General features: G+C 33.3%; 2 protein-coding genes across 12 annotated transcripts in view; one reads left to right on the plus strand and one right to left on the minus strand.

The window, feature by feature from the left end:
- The window catches only part of LOC122570433 (protein unc-13 homolog 4B), a 38,803-nt gene extending 16,028 nt beyond the window's left edge, over positions 1-22,775 (minus strand). The window contains exons 1-4 of one of the 11 annotated variants that reach the window (XM_043732739.1): positions 6,340-6,397; positions 5,925-5,986; positions 5,334-5,492; positions 3,838-4,090 (exon numbers count right to left, since the gene is read on the minus strand). In XM_043732739.1, the coding sequence (XP_043588674.1) occupies positions 3,838-4,090; positions 5,334-5,492; positions 5,925-5,926 (414 nt within the window). In that variant the 5' untranslated portion in view covers positions 5,927-5,986; positions 6,340-6,397. Of the gene's footprint in view, positions 1-3,837; positions 4,091-5,333; positions 5,493-5,924; positions 5,987-6,339; positions 6,459-9,607; positions 9,748-12,345; positions 12,647-20,113; positions 21,022-22,638 lie in introns of those variants that run through there. The other 10 variants (XM_043732736.1, XM_043732730.1, XM_043732731.1 and 7 more) reach the window with 10 other exon arrangements.
- On the plus strand, positions 13,120-16,806 carry LOC122570434. Its single transcript, XM_043732743.1, has 5 exons — positions 13,120-13,916; positions 14,021-14,490; positions 14,951-15,687; positions 15,845-16,200; positions 16,418-16,806. The coding sequence occupies exons 1-5, from the start codon at positions 13,880-13,882 to the stop codon at positions 16,753-16,755; spliced, it is 1,938 nt and encodes a 645-aa protein (XP_043588678.1). The 5' UTR covers positions 13,120-13,879; the 3' UTR covers positions 16,756-16,806.
- Positions 22,776-23,119: the final 344 nt, after the last annotated feature.

Consider the following 23,119-nt stretch of genomic DNA (forward strand, 5'->3'; position numbering starts at 1 on the left):
TAATTATATAATTATTTTAATTTTATTTAATCTAGATAATTATATATATAAATATATAAATATCTAGAATCTACCGAATGATCTTCTAACTATAATTATTTTTCATTCAATTTTTGCAAACCATACAATTTAAACGAAACGTACTTATAATTTTCTCTACTTTAATTAATTCGAAATCGTGTTATTTGTGCTGCAATAAATTGTTAGACATTTTAAACGCTTTATGTCAACAACGTACGAAATACGATGTTCTTCAAGGTCTATGTCTTGGAGAAATTTTTTACGAACATTTCTATACAAAATGAAGCTATGTTATTGGTGGTTTACCAATTTTTGAAGACACAGCAGAATGCGATTGATCAACCCAGTTTTCTCGCTAGGTTTGATTTATTTTTATGACTGCCCCCTGACTTTCGATGAGCGGGCTTTTGCGCCTTAATTGCCAACAAATAAGACTCTGTCGAATAGCCAATTGCCACACAATACCAACTTATCCTCTCGAGCGGAAACCACGATCACCACATCTCGATCCTCAACAAGTCCCATCAATCTTACATACCTTCGATCCCATTGCTTCCCGTTATCTGACAAATTTCTACCACCGCGCGTTTCACACCAATCGAACGATAATTTCAATAACTCTTATTTAAATTTTTATTTATTTATGTTCATTTAAGATTTCAATCAGGATATGAAATTAATTTAGAAGCGAGAAGAGGGGCAGAATTTTGAATATTTCATTTCGGAGTACTTTTCCACACACTGAGACGATACAAAGTCCACACCACAGTTTCTTTCATTGTTTTTTACACACGTTTTACTGTATTGGCGGATTACGATACGTCCTTATAATGTTTGTTCATTTTGTGTTACACTTTTCAAATAGAGGCATCCAGGACTTCCGTGATGGTAGCTCCAGACGGAAGTACATGGACAGGACAATCGTGGTAGCTCGTCAACTAGAAAGGAGCCTGACGAAGGCGAGTAGCACACTGCCAGGAATAGATGGACGGACAGATCGGAGTCGTCGTCGACAACGTCGACGATTCAACTAGCGTCACACGCTGGCTACGCTACAAAACCAGAGTCGCGTTTCAAATTGAGCTTAACTGTTAATTGAGCTTAGAGGATAACACCCTACCGGTTGTACTACCGTTCCATTCTATCGATGAAATAATATTACACAATCATTCACGTTACCTGTTCTTTCCCTTTAATCTTCCGTTTCGGATGATTTCGTCGGGAATCGAACGATTAAAATGATTATACATTTAGATAACAGTTCCTTAGATAACATTCGTAGAATCAGAAAATTATTTTACTGCGGTACGGAATAAAATTAGAGAAGGGTAGTTGTAGTAGACTGTATATAATGTTCAACAGGCTATATATAAATATTCTATAGAAAATTGAAGGACAAAGTAAGAAATATTACGAAAAGTTACGAAAAAGTTTAAAAATTAATGGAAGTTGGAAGAATACGAGAAAAATTATGGAATATTGAGGAAAGCTATTAGGGAAAACTTGTCGAAGAAACTCAAGAAATTTTCTTGAATGGACTATGCGAATTGTTTATTGCAGAAATTATCAATGCTTCTGGGGCAATTCTGATATTTTTTTTAAATTCAGCCAATCCAAATCCGTGATAATAATTCGATGAATTGATCCTTTGAAATTGGATCAAGTTCAAGAAGAAAATTAGAGAATACGTGAAACAGCATATTATGAAGCCCTAATTAAGAAAATATGTATAGCAATGTTACTCAAAGATTCAAGTAGCGGAATCCGTGAAATAAATCTCATAGTCTGTCCTTTCATAAATTGGATAGTCACGATCCTTCAGCAATTACGGATTAAATTGCGAATTAAGAGATACGTAAAAATTATTATGGCATAAAAATAGTATTGAATACAGATACAAGCATAGTTCTATTTTTACACACCATGGTAAAACTAACAAAAGGGTAGAGATGAAACATAATAAGTCGCTAGAGTCCAAAATAAAAAACAGGATAAAATGAAGTTAATTCTAATAATTGTTCAACTAAAAGTAAAAATGATATAATAAAATGTATCCTATGGAGTACTACAAGTTAAAATAACTTTACTACCTTCATAAGAACGTTATAGTACTCACATATTTCTCGTCGAGCCGAAGGGAAACTGGCCAGTCGTATATCCCCAGTCGCATTATTCTCAACACGGAAATTGAGATATAATCGAGGGTGCGATAATATTTCAGGTAACCTGAAAGTTACCACATTTTCAGGCGACCAAAATGTTGCTCGTGCCAGGACACGTAACTTGTCCGGACATTCGATTCGAACTGGGGCCTTTGTGGGATCAATATCGTCTTGTTACCACCCTACGGTACAATATGCCGGCGGCATGATTCAGTCGTCAATATCCAGTATCGAGATAAATAAAGAATACAGTGATATTCGAAAGTAGTTATAGAATATTTGATTATAACACTCTAAACATTGTAACAATAGGACGACGATTGAAAGAAAATTGAAAAATAGAAATTCGGTTCTTTGAAAAATTCGATTTTTTGGAGGGAAATTTGCAAAAATTCTAACACACGAAAGCAACAAAATTAATTTAAGCAAAACGTTACCTATCGAGAATAATCTGACTGAAATCCATGTTCAGAATTAAGTTTTCTAAATTAAGTAATTTATTTCTATTTCTCAGATCTATTATTTATTAGTCTAAAACTCTATTTGTCAAGTAATCTTGGATTGGAATTCACTTCAGAGTTCAGCTTTTTATTAAACATAATATTTTAAGTTAAACGAAAAAAAAATTTTTAGCAAAACAGGTTACTTGCCGAACCATGTAATTAAAATTCGTTTTAGGGATTAATTGCTTATCGGTAAATTAAATCGAAAATTAAATCCAAGATTAATACCATCAGGTTACAATGCTCTTCACTATGTATACATTATATTTGATCATTATTTCAAGATACTTTCTCACGACTTTTCTCCATCTGTTTCCCATAACTTCCCACAGAGCATTTTATAAGCCAAGCAAATAACGATAAACAGACCACTCGTATTCGTATTGGCGTAGATAAGTCTATCAGAGTATTTTAAGCGGTTCGATGAGGCGTCGAGCGTTCCATTCGCGGAAGTCATTGATATTTCGAGTTATCCGGTGGCTCTCGAAATTTCAGCAAGCCAAGAAAAGAAACACTCGAACTTGGAGATGTGGCGGACATTTAACATTCGCCATTTAAATAAACAGACGGACAAACGAAAAAATGAAAGATTTTATGGCCGACTCGCAAGTAGGAAGAGTACACTGTGGTTACATATGTTTTCAAAGTCAGAGGTTTCGAAGTAAATGAAATTCTGGAAATTAAAAGACTCGATAAAATTTCCTGGAGGAATTAGAAAAAACATTAAGCGATTTTGTGTTTGATTAAATAATCGAATCTTGAATGAACAGAGGAACAACGTTTCTTCGGGTTGCACACGATTCTTCAGGAAACTTCGATAGAAACGCGCGTCACTTGTCTTAAAATGTATATTTTGTAGCATCTTTGAAATACAACGATCTTAAATCTTATCATTAAAAATAAACTAATAATAGAGAATTGTCGATAATTTCAAATACGGCGAAATGCAATAGAAATTTTTCAAAAATTTCGGCAGGAATAATTAGAATCTTTTAACAAAATTGTCATGTATAGTGACAATTTAAATTTGTCTAAAAATTCGATAGAAATGTATCTCGTATCAATGATCATAGTAAACAAACAAATTGATAATAAATAATATCCGGTAACTGAAAATACACTGAAAAAAATAAAAGTGGTATATAACTCACGTTCCATCCCATAGATTCGGCTAAGAAATTCGTGGCATGCTCATTTTCGTCCCTGTCGCTGTCAGTCTCCAAAAGTGCATCGACAGGCTCCTCGATGCTACCTTCTTCGCTGAAATTGTCCTCTTCCTCTCCCGTTTCCTGAACCTCATCCTTCTTCTTTGGAAGCGGTCCTTCCTCCTGTTCCTGCGCCCGAACCTTCTCAGCCAATAATGTCCCAAGATTTTCGAAGAAACCGCCATCGGTCTCTTGTATTCTGTACATACGTATTAAGAAACAAGGAAATTAATTGTAGAAGATAATACTAAAAATTGTATCTAAACATTTATATCAATCCTTTTTACTCTGAGAAGTTTTTGTTGCACCGATCAACGATTTCAGCATAATTTTATAGTAGCGTCGATTAAAGTCAGAAAGAATTTCGTATGAAGGAAATTATGAATTTTTGTAAATTTTTTATAATTTTTTAAATAATAGCTTTCTTTTCTTTTCCCAATTTTTATGGGTGAAAAAGAAATCGGATAAAAGTTTTGCTGTATCAATTTAGTGGCGCTAGTGAAGTATAAAGGATCAATGTTCCATTGAAGCAAATGATATGTTTGCGTTGATCGTTTAAAATATTGCGTGATGATATAAAGGAAAACATTGCGGTTAATAGGCGGAATATTAAGAATAAGTTGCAAGAAGCTAGTGGTGAATGATGAAAGCAAATGCCTTATTTAATGCCACGTTAATTGTGATGCGAAGCAACTCTTGTTTTCTTCGTCTCTGACTGATTTCGCTAAGTGTGCTAAAAAACGAGCTATTTGAAACCACTAACTGCATAATAGCTCATTTTCACGGCCAATGTGAACCTTTACATTCTTTATTCTTCTTCGTAAAAAATTATTTTATTATTCTTTGGCAATTTATGAAGAATTCGTGTTTTCGTAAATATTATAACTTATATCTAACAGAAAAATTGCACCGTTTATAGAATAACTTAATACCTCGTGAAAATCATATTATAGAATTTATTGATGTTTGATGTGTTTCGTATCAGGTAAATAAGCATTATCAGAAAATCAATAATTGTATAACTCAAGAAAGATAAATATGCATACTATCAGTCATAGTCATGCGATTATGACTTATAGATAAGTCACAAGTTTCATAGAAAAACGATGAAACCTTGCAGTGTTCAAACATATTTTGGAAAGCAGCTACGCTGAATTCTACTATATAAATCAAATAGAGTCCATTTAGTAGACTATACTTCAGAGCTGGACATAAAAAGTGACTACGACTTCAAATAAATAATTATATTCTAACTTCTTAAATTTTATGGGATATTAATGATTCGATATTTGGCCAATGGTGTATACGTATATGTTTCAGAATGTTTCTAAGAAAAAGCATGTAAGTAAATTTTTCTAAAATTTCACAATTGAAAAGAGAAAGTATACAGCTCTGTCGCACAGTACACTCCCGTTATTTAAGCAACGAGCAACACAATTCACCTTTTATGAATGAAGTTGAACGCAGCGAATTTCCAATAGAATCTGCCTACGGTGACCGGTTTCGTTTCCGGTTTTTGCGACATTCGAGCCGCGGCGATCGCGTAGTAAGGATGCGTCTCGTCCAGCTTTTGGAAGTGCGCCATTTTTCGACTCTCTTTCCTTCGGAAGAAAAACACAAATTCTCCATTTCACACGTGCTTCACGAAATAACATCGACGATTCACGAAACGCTCTAATTGTTTTTGGCTGACTGGTTGACAATTTTTATATGTTTGATAGTTATGAGCAATTCCCACTTGAAACAATCGAAAAATCGATTCAACACACGCATACTAATTATTTTACGAGAGTCTGTATTTGATTTAGTAAGAAACCAATCAATATGTGAAATAAACCGTTTCTTAGGAAATAATTTATCCAAGTGTTTATGCTTCCGTGTATCATTTCTCAATGGTTTCTGTGCCGTTAAGGAATTATCGAAGAGTCATAATTGAAAGACAGATAAATTCGTATCATGGTCATGCATACGGAAAGTAGATTCAGATAGTTCGATCAGACTGTGCGTCCAACGATATTTGATAATGTACTTACATTCTTATTTCCTTTTTTTGCAAATGAATATTTATATTTCCTGCTCCACAAATTTTTGTATTCTATAATATTATATCTCACTTTGTTAAACAATTAATTTCACAATTTAAATTTATATTCGAAATTATTTAATTTTTAATCATAAAATTATATTCGGAATTATTTAATTATTAACCATAAAATTGAAATTCAGAATTATTTTATTTTAAATTATAGAATTTTATTGAAAATTATATAATTATGACAATCGTCAAACGTAATTTCCAGAAAAATATCCTAAAATCCTTCACCGAAGAATAAACATAAATGTTTTAATAATTCTATGATTTTATAGTAATATTTGTTAAACCTCACTACACATAATATTTGAATGATCTGCGCGATTGACTTATTATAATGTACGATAAATGCTCACTTCACTGTTAGACCTGCTATTAGTAGAACGGTATACTTGCAGGAAAATGAGACGTCGTTGTAAAATGTGTCAGTCGGAGCATGTCTGACAACAAACTGCCGCATGACTTCAGGCGAACTAGAGAAGAAGGAAGTAGATATCGTGCAATATCAACATCTATGGTACATCAAACTTTCCCATAATTCAAGCGCGTCAGGTATCATTATTGCATCTCTTGTTACGTATATTTTATAGCTAAGGAACTGTATCGTAGTATCGTAGAACTGAAGAATTGTAGAACTTGATAAATATAATTGGCAGGGAATAAAAAATAATGTTTAATTTACCATATCTTTTAACGATTTTAATAACTTTTATATTATTAAAACGTTAATAATGTTATTCTACTAAAATTATAGTGTAACTGATCTACAGTTTGTAGTTAAGTTATAGAATTTCGTAAATATAATTAATTACTAGCGAATAGAGAATAAAGTTTGGTTTAGTATATCTGCTAACAATTTTTCGGTACTTTGCTATTGCGAGAAAATTATTGAAATTATTATACTAAAATTGCTGTGCAATGAAATTGAATGAAATAAGAAAATTAGATGCTTTTATACTTTTGAAATGTGCTGTTTATGAAAATAATTGATAATAATTTGACTAACCAACTATTTCTCGTTCATTGAGAAAACGAAGCAATGCGAGTTTCAATCATTTTAATTACTGTCACCGCTTTGCTCGTTATTTCGATACGATACAACGATTCCTAACAATAAAACTACTTTCACGATATATTGTAACAACATACATGGTAATTTCTCGATTGTTTAGCTGGAATACGATCAGCTCTTCTCGAGAATAATTAATAAAATCAGAACTTCCCCGTTTATTACCTTCCCTGTAGCAATTCACAGACTCTACTTGCGCAATAAATACTCTACTGGAAATATCGGTACATGCATGATTCACGTTTACTTCTGGATCAATAAAAAAAGATAATAAATGCATGTGTATCGTAGAAGCTTTGGATTCTGCGGGACTTTGTTTACAATTTCAAGGTGCTCTTTTGTTCCAATTCCCAGTCATTGCATTTAATTGCAAATTATTCTGGATTTTCTATAAATTTCTGTTTTGTCATTGAATAAGCCTTGTTAGAAGGTAACTAAATTAAGGACAGTTATTTATCTAAAAATATGATAATACGTAAGAAAATTTAGCAATTTAAAGATCATTAAAATTAAGGAAATTCTTTTAACTTGAAAGATATGAAAATTAAGAAAATTTTCACACTCCTTTACATGTCAATAATATTTTTAATGTAATATAATATCAAAATACTAATGGCACAAAATGATAAAATATTTGTGTTGTAAAGTGGGCGAAATCACACACGCACACATTTCCCCTTCTTTCAAGCTTTCGCGTAGCTGAGAAAGGAAAACCACATGCTCTTACGGTATTTCTAACATCTTTATTTTACGGTACATCTTGCTTCCAACTAGCCTCTTTTATTTTTAACTTGACCGAAGAGACATGATTCACCGAACTACATTCTTCGTCTTGGTACACTATCGCGGATCGGCTCTCCAAGCACGTTTCTACTTTTTGCTTTTGTTTTTACACTTTGTAATCGTTGATTGGCGCGCGTATATCGGGTACCGATTACCATTTATAACTTGCAAATTTTTTGTTCTTTAAATGACCACATAGAGAACGAGGATAGCACAACTTGTTCGACCGACGATAATTGTCGTGTGCTAAAATATGTACTGAATTGTTAAATGTCCTGAGTTACGTAACAGTTTTGAAATATCAAATAATTAAAAAATCTGTTTGAAAGATATTTTTTAAGTGGAACAAAAATACTTTCTTGTATGCTCTTTAATTATTTTTCTCGGTGATGTATATTTTTAGAAACTTTGAGATTTCTTTTTTAAATTATTAATAGATTTTATGTGGATTGACTCATGGATTAACTTGACTACACGAAGGGAATATATATTTTAAAACAGGATACGAAAAGAATAACTGAATCTGTATATCATTATAATATACATAAAATCGTTAAAGATATGCTTCAACGAGATTACTATCATGGTAAATTGCAGTCTTTTGCTTTCAGCATACAGGATATGAAAAATATCAGCGTGAAGTATAAATTATAGTTCAATTAGCTACGCTTTATAGTAACATTCTGGAAAACTATATGCAACTAAAATCCTGTGTCATAAAGTAATACTAATGCAATCTAATAATCATTTTTTAAGTAATTCATTTCAAGATTATTGTAAAAATGATGAAATAATGAACTGTACGAAATGTAGACAATTGCAAATAAAGAAAAGTATTCGTTAATTACGAAAAATATTCGGCTGTAATTATTTACACTGTTGCTCATAATTATTTCTCATTCAATTCGAACTTACCATTTTGGACGGTTTCAGAATTTAACGAACGTTGCTTAAATAGTTTAGATTTAAGACACGTACAATTGCAACGTAAAATAGGAGCAATAATAACCGTTCTCATAAAGGAACGTGTGTTCCAACATTCGCAAGATATCTTATTTAACTCTTAGAATAAAATCAAAGCCAAATGTAAAATCTGTATCGTTTTTTCTCTCTTTCTCCGTCTCTCGAATAATTATAGGTGATTTTGTATCTGATATATATGTATTTGCACTAATATACATATACAGCGTACACACAGCGTGTTTCATTTGAATCAGTTCCAATGATTTAAGAAGTACATAATATTATCGAACTTAATTAGTTCTTTATCCCCTATATTTAACAAAATACAAACTGAGAATGTATTAATAATTGCATACAATGTTTTAATGTTGGATATTTGTTATCAAAAGTTTCAGGAAATAAACGTTTAATCTATTCAAAGAATATACTTAAACAAGACACCATGTATATATTGAAATTTTACGTAATCTTTTACAGATATACGACTGTAAGGCAACGTTGTTGTCTTGCGAGCAAGAAGCACAAGGTCCTCAGTGATGTAAGTCACGAACGGCCTTCAGTGGTCCCTATCGTTACAAAATTCGAGCTGACTCGATCTGCTTCGCGTTAACTTCTATGCCCGACTATTTATGTGATTTAACGTGACCATGTACACGTTGTAATTTTCGAGGACAAATGCAAACGAAAAATGTTCATTGTATTATTTTCAAGAAAGTGTCAAAATTATATTCGTACACCTTCAAGCTTATCAATATTCTCCTTTATCTTGTAACCTGTTTTTAAACGTTAATTTCCCGTGGGACATTCACCTACGCGCTGATGATTTAACGTTCTGCACAGTTGCGTATCCGCCACGGAAACATGGAATTCCCGGGGTAGTCAGGATGACGTCTTCACCGACATTGGCGTATCGTTGACCTATGGGAAAAATCATCGCGATTTCTGCTGACTAGATACGTAATAACACCGGCAATTACAGTTAATTAACTCACTTCGCTATTGTTGATTATGAACATTTCATAATTGGAAAATCGTATAGTGTTACGTATTTTTTTTTATTAATTAAACGCATGATCGTGAGAAATGGCTTTTTAAAAATGGGTAAGCTAGTAATTTATAGCATTTGTATATTCTTGGTGTAAGATCGTATTTGTATTGTTTCTCACTTTATACTGATTTTTCTTACTACATCTATTTCGTATTAATTTGTTAGAAATGTAATTTTGCTATCCGTCGTTGGCTTTTAAAAAGAATCTACATGTATATTTTTATATTTGTTCATTAATTGTAATTACAAGTGAACAACGCGTAAAATTATTTTTTTGTAGATGGACGATATATGTAGTTATAACGTGTATATACACTGTGACCGGAAACTATGTCTATGCTTTTGTCTATTAGTATATTTTATATTAATTTATCTCTTTAATCTCATGAAAGTATAATTCCGCTGTTTTCCTACTCGTTGTTGATCTTTTAAAACGAATCTACGTCCAAATTTTGTCATATGTTTGCTATTAGCCCATTTTTTAGTTTTCTTGCCTTTATCATTGGTTTCCACAAGAGTCATGTATATTTAGATTCTACTAAATATTTGTAAATGATAAGAAGAATTAATGGTATTCATTCGTAACGTTTTATATACACGTTTAATGGTTTCTGAACAGATCGTAGTAGCCACTTTAGTCGTTTCGTAGAGCTTCTGTCATCGACGGCAATGCAATAGTTGAGACATCATGAAAGAATTAATTAACACGTATGTCTACACATTGCTTCTTTTCTGTTTAAGGAGATCGCGTGGAATACGACAGACTCGTTATATAGTTTACACGCTATACTTTGTAGAGTGTTTGTATGAGTAGGATGAAACCTCCTTTGCATTTTACTTTTGTACAAACTGTTTTTCCTCGTGTGACATCAACGCATGACAAACTCTTCTGTCTGGCATATTTATAGATGCCGCTTGATATAAACAAAGACGCTTTCTTATATACGTAATGAAATGCAAATGACGTCCAAAAATTTCGAATCATTTTCTCAGTTGTATCTATATTAATAAATCTCTGGTCAATTGTAATTCGCAATTTTTTTGTATTTCAATAGATTCTTCGTTAAAAAATACTCTAATTTTAAGTTGTCTGTTTTTTATGTAAAACTTCCTATTTTCTGCGTTCAAAGTCTGCAATTAAAAACGAATTCCATATGGATTACCCCAATCTTGCAACAAATTTGTACCGTCAAATTTGCATTACAATCGCCATTAACGTATCGCAATTAATATTCCACCGTTACAATTATCGCACTTGCAATTGGAATCATACTTTGCAATCTCTATGATGCAATTAATATTTTGTCACTGCGATTATCGCGGTACCTTAAATCACGTTGGCAATAAATCGCGAAACGTCGACCTTGAGTCACGGATCCCGATGGCTCGTTACGCTCGTTCGCGCGACCTGGAGAAACAATTCCTCTACAGATGTTCCGGACAACGCGCGTTAGTCTGGTTTTAATAATAGATCGCGCGTATGTGGCACATACGAGAGTTTCAGATCGTCATTCCAACGTGCCAACGAGTAAAACACAACGAGCGTCTGTTCTGGAACGAGACCGCTGTAACAGCGACTCGTCACAGACGAACACGTGGTATTCCATCGTGAAAACATCGACAAATACGTTAACTTTTAACACTGAACTTTTCTCGAAAACGATAAAACGTGGAGATAAGCGCATGAGATACAGAAACAAATTAAGCGACTCTTTCCGCCGTTTATGTCACCTGATACATTTTTATCTATTACATTTTGCATTGGTAATCACTGTGAGTCATAAGATCGACGTGCTACAGACTCCGTTTAAGCGAGAATTATTTGCATTTGAATGCTTGTGATCGAACAAAATTCTTCTTTGAAGTTGCCTTATTTTGGAGAGTTATAATTTCTACAAAAGCGATTGGTTACTAAACGACACTTGTCCATTTTTGGAAATGATACAAGAAGCTTACTGTTTCGCTTTCGATTTGAAAAGTTAAATTAAATAACTCCAGTCGCATAAATTAGAATTAATAGAAATTTATTTTACAGCATGACTAATTCTATTAAATTCTACTAAAAGAACTAATCTACGTTTGTATGCAACTACAGATCTACTAATCTCGGTTAATAACTAAAAACTAAACAAATCTCAGCTAACAATTAATGTTAACTGCATAACAGAATGGCAAGTAAACACTAGCAAATAACAGTACATGTAAAAACTATTATGTGGTTATTTAATATTAGTTACAATTCTTTAAAATATTACTTTTGCAATATAAAGTGAAATGTTTGTACGTTCCTGCATTATCCCTTATAAGCACGTAAGATTAATTATTAACACGTTTATGATTACATACATTCCACGAGCACAGTCCCATTTCTCTGTTAATAACGCAAACGACATGTTAAACACTAACACACGTAAACAAGAAAATGAAAGTTATAGTTTCCAGTCTATTAATTGTCTATTGCAGAGGTTCCTCTCTCTCTCTCTCTCTCTCTCTCTCTACCTTGTTTCGTGTTCCGATTTTTCTTGCTCCTCCTTTTCCTTCGTTTCCTTCTCCACGACAATCTTGTGATAGAAATCTTTCCACATCGTCTCCTCGTCCATTCTGGCAGGTATGTTCTTTACGCCCAAATGAAATTCATAACATCCTCCTACACGTTCTTTAATAGACTAAATTAACTTCCTCTCGTCGATGAAACGTCACTTCTATAGCTCGAGCAAGAGCCACGAGTCGCTCATTGCCAAAATCACGCAATGTTCAACGAGTATCGTCAGAAATTCCGGCGAACAACAAGTTAACACCGGTAGGTCAGCTCGAAGCAGTCAACACTGCCGTGAATAACACGCCTTGACATTTTCCATTCACTGTTGCTTCCTCTCCAGCCACCAGATGGCGGATGCTCACAGACCGCGCATCAATAACTTCTTCTCGACTATCCTTGATCTTCTACTTTCTTATCTGACGCGTTTACAATCTTCTTTATCTGTTCAATTATTCTTTAATTGAAGATAGCTCGCACGGAGATAGGAAACGTGGATTTACACGAACATCGTTCCGTGGAAACTGAGATTTGTGAATCTTGGTAACTGGTCGGTACTGGTAATCCTGATGGCGCCATGATTCCCAAATAGCACCGGTGAGTCAACGTTCAGAAACGAGAATTGTCATCAGAATGGTACCGTGCTGTTTACACGGCAGGTGTGTCAAAAGAGTTTGCAGATCGTTGCCAAGGATGATTTAAGTAACTGAAATGATTTTAGAATTCGTCCAGTGTCGTTGGCATCGCGATACATCTGTTTTGTCGGAAGTCGATGATCCTTTGTCTAACAAATGCCAATTTTTCCTTCCTGTGGCTTCTATTCTTATCGCTATTTTTCCACAAAGTACACCGTCATTATAAAGTACGGTTCGTACGAGGACACTTCCTAATTTTGATGGTTGGTTGAAATTATTAAGATTTAGTCGATCATAACTTTGCATTCATGCAGGATGACATCCAAAAAATTGATAAAGATTATTTGCAAGAATTACATGAGAAATTTAATAAATAGAAATTAATATTATATAGAAAAATGTAATAATTTCTTATTCATTTCTGAGTTTATTTCATTTCCTGTAAGTGGTCTAATAATTATGAACAGGAACGTATATCGTATTGTTGGCTGGTAGTGGCTGGAAGAAACTAAAAGAAGCTGCAAAGAAATCCTTGCATTTTTTACTCAACGTATCCTCGATCCTATTTTTAACGTTGTAAATCTCGCTTTCTGTTACTTATCTCTATTTATTTCGTTTCTTTGGTAATATTTCACTTGAAATTCATAAAAACAGCGGATGTAAAGCGAAGTTTATGAGGGTTTACATATGGTAGTTTAATCTGTAATGCACTTGAGAATGGCAGAACGATGCAATATTTCATATCGTGTTATCAATAGTGAGTCTCTTTCGATATTTTGCGAACGAGAAAGTTAGATATGCCGAAGTATATATAAAATAGCGAAGAAGGAGCAGTGTTACAGACGAGTATATTATTTTCATCATGATTTTCAAGCTAATTTCGTTTCTCGTATTCTTAGGTAAGCCTCTAAAATGGAATTCTTTTCCTTTCTCAGTTATTCATATTTTTCAACTGATTGCATAAATTGAAAGACACTCAAGAGAGATTTATATTTTCACACAGGCCTCATTTTATGTTCTTCAACTTCTAAACATGTCACTGGAAGCAATTCTCCAATTCCAAATGATACTCGAACAGATCCAAATGCCTTTGTATTAGTTAATCCTAATCAAGTGCATCATTTGGAAAGGACGATACGAAATTTCTTTTCGAAAATAGCAGAGCCTATAGACAAACCGATTGTGTTAAGATCTACATCGACTAATTCATATGGTCTGCTATCAACTATTCGAGAAGTATGTAAAAGTATAAGGAAAAAGCTCATGCAATTCGCTAATGATTGTGGACTAATTAATACCGTTCAACGATACGAAAAACGTTCGAGTCAGGATCCATTGTCCGATGATTGGTTCTCTGAGTTGCTGCTGCAAAGTATATACGTGATACGAGACTTAGGAAACATGATTAATGAAATTAGATCATCGACTGGTTTGTATCTCGGAGAAGGAAATACGACATTCCGAGGAAGTAAGGTTTGTGCAAATGAGAAAATTGAACGAGGTATTTTGCTTGTTAATTGTGCTTTACGTTGTATAGTCAATGTTTTTAATAATAAAGATTTCTGTCTTTCAAGTAATAAATTAGTGAACTTATATATCAATATATAATTGATAATAAATTAAAACAATTAATATAGTAATATGACACTAAAATTCTGTTAATAAGGTAAATTACTGAATCAAAGTATAGAATATGTAATTAATTCTATGTTATTACTTTTCATCACTGTTTCTAACTTTTATATTTCTTCGATTATTTCTTCGATTATTTCTTCGAAAACTTGAAAAATATGAAACCTTTTATTCTATGTATATGTATCAGCAAACAACCTGATAATCAATTATACAAGTTTTAAAGACTCCTAGGAAATTTTTCGGTACTATCTTTACGATTAACTCCTCCAAAAATTCATAAGCTAAAATATTCACACAGTTCCAGCAACTAAATAGACACGCTAACGGCTTCAAATTCCTCGGCGTAGTGAACGATGCAGCAGAATTTAGCGACAGACTATCGCAATGTCTGCTGCAAATAACGAACAATAGGAAGCGTAGATCTTCTTTCAGTCTAAATCGAGCAATCCTCGATCTGATGAAACATACACCGGAAACCACCCTTAAAACTTTGGAAACTAGTTTAAGGAACATCTCACAAACGAATGTTCTCAAAAATCATCCAAGACGAAAGCCCTGGCACATTTTCTTTTGTCTTTCAACGGCGAGCAACAGGGGAATCAATTACGACGAGTGCATTCGCGAATTACAACGCTTCGATGAATGCCTAAGCAGCTCGAAACAATCATCGAATATGAAAATGCATAATTTTGACGCGAAATCGTGGACAAGGGCGATTCGAAGCTTGAGTCATTGCAAAACTATGGAAGATAAATATGGAGAAACGGAGGTCTCTTGTAAACCCGACCGAAGAATACCACGAAAAATGAAAAAAAAGACAAAGTACGTGTTTGAAAGAATATTGGACAGAAAGATACCCAGAGGATCTTCTTTCCATCGTGCTGTTAATGATCTTGGCGACACATTCTCGGAAAGCGAGTGGGGACAAAGATTTATCGATGAATTGTGCCAGTACTTTGGTATTTACGAGAATGGCAAAAAGAAACTAAGTAGATTTTCAAAATCCGCGAGTAAGAACAAAAAGGCAGCGGTGAAGTTAGTATGACTAAATTTTATACGATTGAAGTTGATTTAATTAAATTTTAGTATGTGTAAATAGAATCCTTTAGAAGGATTAATAATCAAAAAGAATTAAAAAATTGCTGTAAAAATTTAGAAATGTGAAAGTTATACGTATATGGTTTTCAACCAGGCACAGTGAAATCTCGGAAGCTTTGAAATCATACAAAAAGGGAGCGATGGTAAGAACATTCGGAGCGATAAATAAAATGCACCGGTCTGCGGTCGATTTTGAAAAATTCTTCGCGGAGGGAATGAGAGATACCTTTAAGGAAGCTTGGCAGAGCCACGTGAAGGTCTTATCTAGTCTGATGGACTGGATGACCAAGCTACTGGAACTCCACAGTGGCGGAAGTTCCAGTGGAAAGGAACCGCGCTCGTCAGGCACGAGCTCGTCAGACACGAGCACATCGCAAGTCGAGTGGAATAGCGACGAAGATTTGGATTCTGAAAATATGCGGGAGCGTGTTGTAGCTCGTCCTAAATCAGGTTACCACGATTTATATTACATTACAGTTGAATTAGATATTTTACTTATTTTATTATAAGAAATTTTTCGTGTCATGGTAGGTCCGATAATTTCCCTTTTATTCGCCATACATTAAATACATAGAAATTTTCTTTATAAACTTTGTACGAAGAAGATATAAAGTATATTATTAAGCATGAAGTACGAATGTAATATAGATAAATGTTTCATTTACAGAGATAATAAAAGATGTGGACAGCTCTATGAATACTCTAATGAAATCAATGAATCACCTAACCAGACATCGAAACGCGACCAATAAAGATATGCTGACTTCTCTTGCAAATAATCTTCTTTTAGTCATGATATTCATGGAAACTATGGGCTTCGTTTCTTCCTTATACTGTTTTGGACCAATTGCGAGTGAGGAAACTTCTTTAGAATTCGGCGACGAATGGAACCGTCAACATGGATCGTTGCATTTTTCTGAATATGATAAAATTATCGATTTAATCTCACGTGATTATTCTCCTTTTTACCAAAATGTGAGGCCATTTTGGGATGAGAATAATTAATTCTGAATAAACCATACAAATTTTATGTAATCTTCAAGATAGTTGTAAATAAATATAATAATTAAATTTAGCCAATATATTAAATACAAATTATTGAAGAATTTCATTTCAGTCATAATTTATTTCCAGGAATTTTGTTAAATGTACTTCATATATATATTAACACAGCTTTGCGAAATAAAAGTGCGAAATAAAATCGTTTGAATCTCTATTGTGATAAATCAATGTTAATTTATTTTCCTAGTCTCCATTTATTATCTTAACTAATTATTTTAATTAAATTATTACAAAATGTTATGGATCGTTATTTAAAAGAATCGAATTTTATATTTTTTTAATGTAATCTTCAAGCTTCTCAATAAAAATTTGTAATTTCATAATTTCTATAGATTTCATAGACAAAATGAGTGAAATAAATTATATAAATATTATTAGTAAATAATATTATATATAATATAATATTTTCCTAATGTAAAAGAAATGAAATTTATAAATTATCAAGATATAATTTTTAATATTAGTATTATTCATATCGGGCATCGTACACTTGCTAAGGACCCTATAAATCCTAAAATACAATAGATCAAGAAGTTTATATAACTATTTCTTCTAATCTTCCAACTTATCTAATTTACTTACTTGCAGGTAACAGTAATTTTCAGCAATGTACAAGAAAGATGTCTGACATCTATAGTTTCCCAAGATATGAGACGTTCTTTATTCTGTATGCCACCCAAATTTATCAAACGCAATCGTTCAAACTGCCAGCACAAATGCACACAAAATCTACTATCTTCTTCCTAACTTGTGAGTATTATTTTTATTTTATTTCGCATGTTCTTGTAACTCATATTTTCCTGAATCTATAATAATCAATAGCTTTTGTTCACATTTTTACGTATGTATATAGCAACAAATATAGAGAGTGTTTCTTGTGCCTGTATCAACGTACATCGAAGTACAACCTCACAACCGCGAATTAATTTGTATCTTGTCTTTCCTTTCTTTTCATATCTTTATTATCATTACTTTTTCTTAACCGCTTCCTTTTTTTTCTAAATCTAAAGATGACACAAATCGCTGAAAATATATGCAACGCTATAAAAAGAATTATCTATCTGTCTAAATAGTATTTCATTCAAATTTCGAAGTCTATCTCGACAGAGTAAATACCTGAAAATTGTGAATTAGGAACATGCACTAACCCATCGTATACTACGCGGATTTCTTATGATCCCAGTGAAACTTCACTCATGAATTTCTTCGAAACGAATTTTAATTTTTCTTGAGAAACCTTTCAAACGTTTGATTGAAAAATTATTTGTATCGTGTAGTAAAGACTTTAATGTGCATTCCAACATTTTTGCAGACGTTTCGGAAGCTCGGAATAGTAAATAGTAAATATTAGACGCGTATATAAACAATTTTGTTCACGGAAATTGTGAAAATATACTTGTTTACGAGAGGTTGGCCATTTTATTCTCGAAATGACATTAAGGACTAAATAAATCAATCGAATCGATAGTCAGTCGATCAAGGATTCACGTTCCACGTATAGCATGAAAATAGATAGTCGTTTCCAGGAAGATGAAAAAGCCGCGTCCAATGCCAGAATACAGAGACAGGCGTGTTCAGGTTCGATGCACGCAGGAAGTCCATTACGCACGTTCTGCGCAAGATCCTGTCGCATACACAGCCACTCGACTCACGTACCATGTACTTAGGGCTGAATGAAGTTCGAACAGGGCCCTTGGGTAATACGTAATTAGAAACTATTGTGCGCAACGGCGTTTCGTATTGTCGACACGCATAAGCGAGTATGGCTATTTTTGAACATAATACTACTTGATGTATATTCTCAGATTTCGAGAAAACGACATAGGAATGAAATTCTTTTAAAATCGCTGAAATGACCAAAATTTTCAATTCCTGTACAGATACGGAGTATAAGATACAACACGATATAATTTAATTAGAAGTATGCCACATCCAACAATTAATCTCATCAAAGTTATTCTTAAAATTTTATCTTATCATATGCCGAGTTCAATCATAGTCGTCCCAACAAAAGGAATTTATTCGGATAATTGTAGATAAATATTTATTCGAAACGATTCGAACAATAGTCAACGTTGATGCAACGTTGGTCCTTAATAGATTATTAACAGTAAGTTACGTAACTAATTTTCAAAATCGACGAAATCGTCTTAGAAACCTACTTCTTTGTTAAACCTATACTACAGATTGCCTTAAACCTCTCGTCTATTGAATGTAAAATTAAATATTCCCCACGTACAATCTATTCAACTATCGTTTTGGCTATCGTTTCGTGCGATGGTGGGCACGCAAGCGTTACTCCACGCTGTCATTTACTCGAATGACTCACCAACGCTGGTTTCCCTGCATAAACAACGGCTGCCGACTTTTCCAGCGGGTCTTTAAACTCCCTTGCCACGTGCACCGTGTCTTCTAACCGTGAGAAGTGCATTATCGTCGGTCACATCCGTCGATTTCTCCGTGGCTCTCTATCTATTCGGTGGATAAACACGATGGCCACCTAACGATCCAATCGACTCGACAACCGTAGCCTCTTCGATACCACTGTTAATCGAATTCGTCGTCAGATGCATCGTGTTTGGTAACGAATTAGCAATTCTGTGTCGTGATACTATCTAGATCAGAGATTTACAACTCGAATTGAGTTTTGCAAATTTAAGTATATTGGAAATTTTTTTAATCTATATTTTTTAGCTCAGTTTTGCTTGTAATATTTAGACGAAACGTACTTTAGTGACATGTGATGTCTATATAATGTATAATATGATATGATACTATATGATATAATACTGTATTATAAGCGTATAATATTTTGATATCGTTTGTTTCGCTTTCGACATCGAACATCCTCAACCTTAAATTAGCAAAATCCATAACAGTTTCATCGATTGCGATGCGTATACATAAATTTTAATTGTTACTCGTTCATCGAATTATTTAAGCCACTATGGACGAATGCATCCAGAAAATTCTGAGTACGTAATAATCAGGCAATTTGTTCATCCAAGTTGCCATGGTTGATTCATATGGTTCTTTGTGGAAACATGATTTCGAATGTTATCGTATTTTCCATATACGTATTTACTTTCATAATTCACAATACTTTGATGCGACATGTATAATATACGTATATGTACAATTAAAAAATTTTATTTTCCAGTATTTTCTCCAAAGAAAGATTTCAAAGCAATTTATTTTTCAACGTACTAATTTCTTCTTACTAATCCAGTATAATCTAACAATTGACCACTTAACAAATTTTATCATTAATAAATTTTCTATATTCATAAATTACACTCACCCTGTTACCACACAAGGAGAAATCCTATTTGTCCTCAAAACTAGCTGCTTGAACCTCCTGTACCATCTATCGTTATATGCTGTACAGCAGTTCTTCCCCGAGACAATACTCGTCTTCACACTTTCTGAATCACTATTATCATGTACATTCTTCGTGATAAGTGTCGCAGGCTTTTCTTCGATACTCACAATTATATATTCGTCTAAACTTCTCCTCGAAAGATCATTAGCCTTGCTAGGTTTCTTCTTCATCAAATTCATACCAACAAAAGAATTTTCTACACATGAGTCATATTCGTCATCAGTCATAATTGATAAATTCTTATTTGTTAAATATTCTTTATTGTGCACCTCTGTACCATTCGTTATCTCATATTTCAAAGCACTGTTTTTAATCTCACTTGATTTAGGAGACAAATATTTTTCATTATAAGGACGAGAATTCTTTGTTTTCTCATGCTTTGGAACACCATTTTCGATCTCGCTTGATTTAGAAGACAAATATTTTTCGTTGCGAACCTTTGTATCCTTTGCTTTCCTATATCCGAAAACTTTGCTTTTAATTCCAGTTGACTTAAACTTATTCTTATACACCTTCTTCTTATCCTTTGTTTTCTCAAATTCTGACACTATGTTTCTAACCTCGGTTGACTTAAAAGACAAACGTTTAGACGACTTCTTACGACGATGTTTCAGCTTCTCAAAAATGGCTAACATCGTTATAGAAAGTGGTGTATAATTTTCTCACTACTCATAACATATTTGTTCCAGGATTCGTTATGATTTTTTGAATGTTTTACTCGAAGCAAGTGTAAAAGTTCATGGCACAGTTAAGCGTATTATGAGTATTAAAGACTTCATTTTCACTTTCAAATACGACAGTTTCATTTATGTTGTTATGACTGTTCGGGGTTTAGGGTACAATGTGGCTCGTGTGAATAGCGCGCGCAAAACTGTAGAACTGAGCTCGAGCCACACTCACACTAAGTACGTGAATGTTCTCCAAATGGAAGTACTATATAGTATGTAGTTGGTCGCAAGCTGTTCTACTCGGAGTAGGGGCACTCATGACTTCCCACCAGCTGCGATTGTGGGTTCCCCGATTTCGATTTGCTTAAAAAATGTTCGCTTATACAGATTACACACTGTGCACTAAGTCTGTAAGTCACCGGAAATGGGACTTGTAGAAGTTCCTCTGGTACATTAAGGTCTCTTAAAAAATTTCCTTCCCTTGAAGACTTCAATTAAGTATATCCATCATACTTTGTCGAATTCTAGGATTTAAATTTTTACCGCCACTTTGAAATTGAGAGTTTGTATTGTTCATTTTAAAGGAAGTAGAACGAAAATATGATGTTACATAGGATGCTTCGTAATTTGGAAGAAAATTGACAAAAGAGTGATTATTATTTTTATTTGCGATTATTTTATTTTTGAAATTAGTTCTCGTTTCGAGCGTTATTATGACATTATGGAGTTTAATTTAATTTTGAGTACGTTCTTTCAAAAAAAGTGATATAAAAATAAATTTCGAACATTGGATCGAAATTATTAATTTTTGTTTAATTCTGATTGGGTTCTTTAAAAGTAAAGTAAAATAAAAATAGAATGGTGTTCACATACTCTTGAACCACAGTGTACTCGTATGTCTATCACTTGTAACCGTGGTATATATAGATCTTAGAATATTGTATATGAGATCATATGTGGGAAAAACGCTATTATCACTACGATTCTAATGAAATCAAGCACGTACTTACTGCTCCCTTTTTCACTCCATATCGCATTCTTTTACCCATGATGCATGTCATAATTAAATAATAAATATAACAATAAGGAAATAGATGTTATTCGCCGAAGTATGATATCGTTGTTCCGGCCTGAAATCTGACATCCTTCCTCAACATTGTATATTAACCGCTAAAATATGCTGATAAGAGCGCGTGTGTCAAGTATGATTCTGCATTAACAGCAATAACAATCGTGTCATCACTCAAATTTCATTTCATGTAACCAGCAATTTAAGTAAAATTATTGTTAACGACGATAGCTGACGTTTAAAAGATCATTTTTCATTTGATAGGCACAACCGGAATTTTCAGAGAGGCAATCGAAACTATCATCGTTTCAATTATCACCTTTGGTTTCGAGTAGAATGACAAATTCAATCAAGCGTTTATCCATGATCGTTAAACGATTGGAATATTCTGCACAATTTTTGCAAGATCACAGATTGTGGAAGTTACGTAGCGAAAAAAATGTTTAAATTGTATAATTTTATTATTTTTTTTTTTTTGCAAGAGTGGAAAAATTTTAATTAATAAAACAAGCGATTGTGCCTAAAAGATTAAAGGAAAATATTTTTTTAGAAAAGCGAGACGGAGTTCGGTTTAAAAATTCTCAAAAAGCGAGCTTAAACTGATTTCTTGTTTTAAGATTGCATTAAAAATTATAGCGTTAATAATGTGAAATACTGATAATAATGTGTTGTAATATATTATGCATTTGAAATTCAACGGTACTCACATTGAGGTGAGTCCCACCCAGAGAACTTTTGGGAATGACCTGATCCAAGTATTCCCGTGGGTGTCGTGCGCGATCTTTGATTGGGAAGTCTGCTTCCGTTTGAAAAATGTCCAGTCGAACATCTTACAGGTAGAATTACGCTTCCTCGTGGTTGAATTCGTCGAAAGACGTCTAGGAACGACGGACAAGTGAGACGCGCTCCGCAGAGATTGAGGTACTGAGCTGTGTTCCATTATTTAAAGAAAATAATGTTCAGCTGCAATTACTGTGCTGTAATTGACGTGACGGCACGCATACGTCAGCCGAAGGAAGATATGCTAAAAATATTGTAATCATGCTGATCATAGAAATATTTCCTACTAACTGACTAAAAAAAAAAAAAAAAAAAATAATTAAATTTTGATAAATTGCTATAGAATGATATTTTCTTGAGATTGTAAAAAATCTAAATACGTTAACAGTTAAAACAGAACTAATTAAA

This window comes from Bombus pyrosoma, linkage group LG8 (genome assembly GCF_014825855.1).
Source record: "Bombus pyrosoma isolate SC7728 linkage group LG8, ASM1482585v1, whole genome shotgun sequence".
In the NCBI taxonomy this organism is placed as follows: Eukaryota; Metazoa; Arthropoda; class Insecta; order Hymenoptera; family Apidae; genus Bombus; species Bombus pyrosoma.

What these genes read in the sequence shown, in the direction of transcription:
- LOC122570434 (XM_043732743.1), top strand. Translation starts at nt 13,880, where the DNA reads ATGATTTTCAAGCTAATTTCGTTTCTCGTATTCTTAG. An exon ending in CGACATTCCGAGGAAGTAAG is followed by an intron (nt 14,491 to 14,950) that starts GTTTGTGCAAAT and finishes ATATTCACACAG; the next exon opens with TTCCAGCAACTAAATAGACA. An exon ending in AACAAAAAGGCAGCGGTGAA is followed by an intron (nt 15,688 to 15,844) that starts GTTAGTATGACT and finishes GTTTTCAACCAG; the next exon opens with GCACAGTGAAATCTCGGAAG.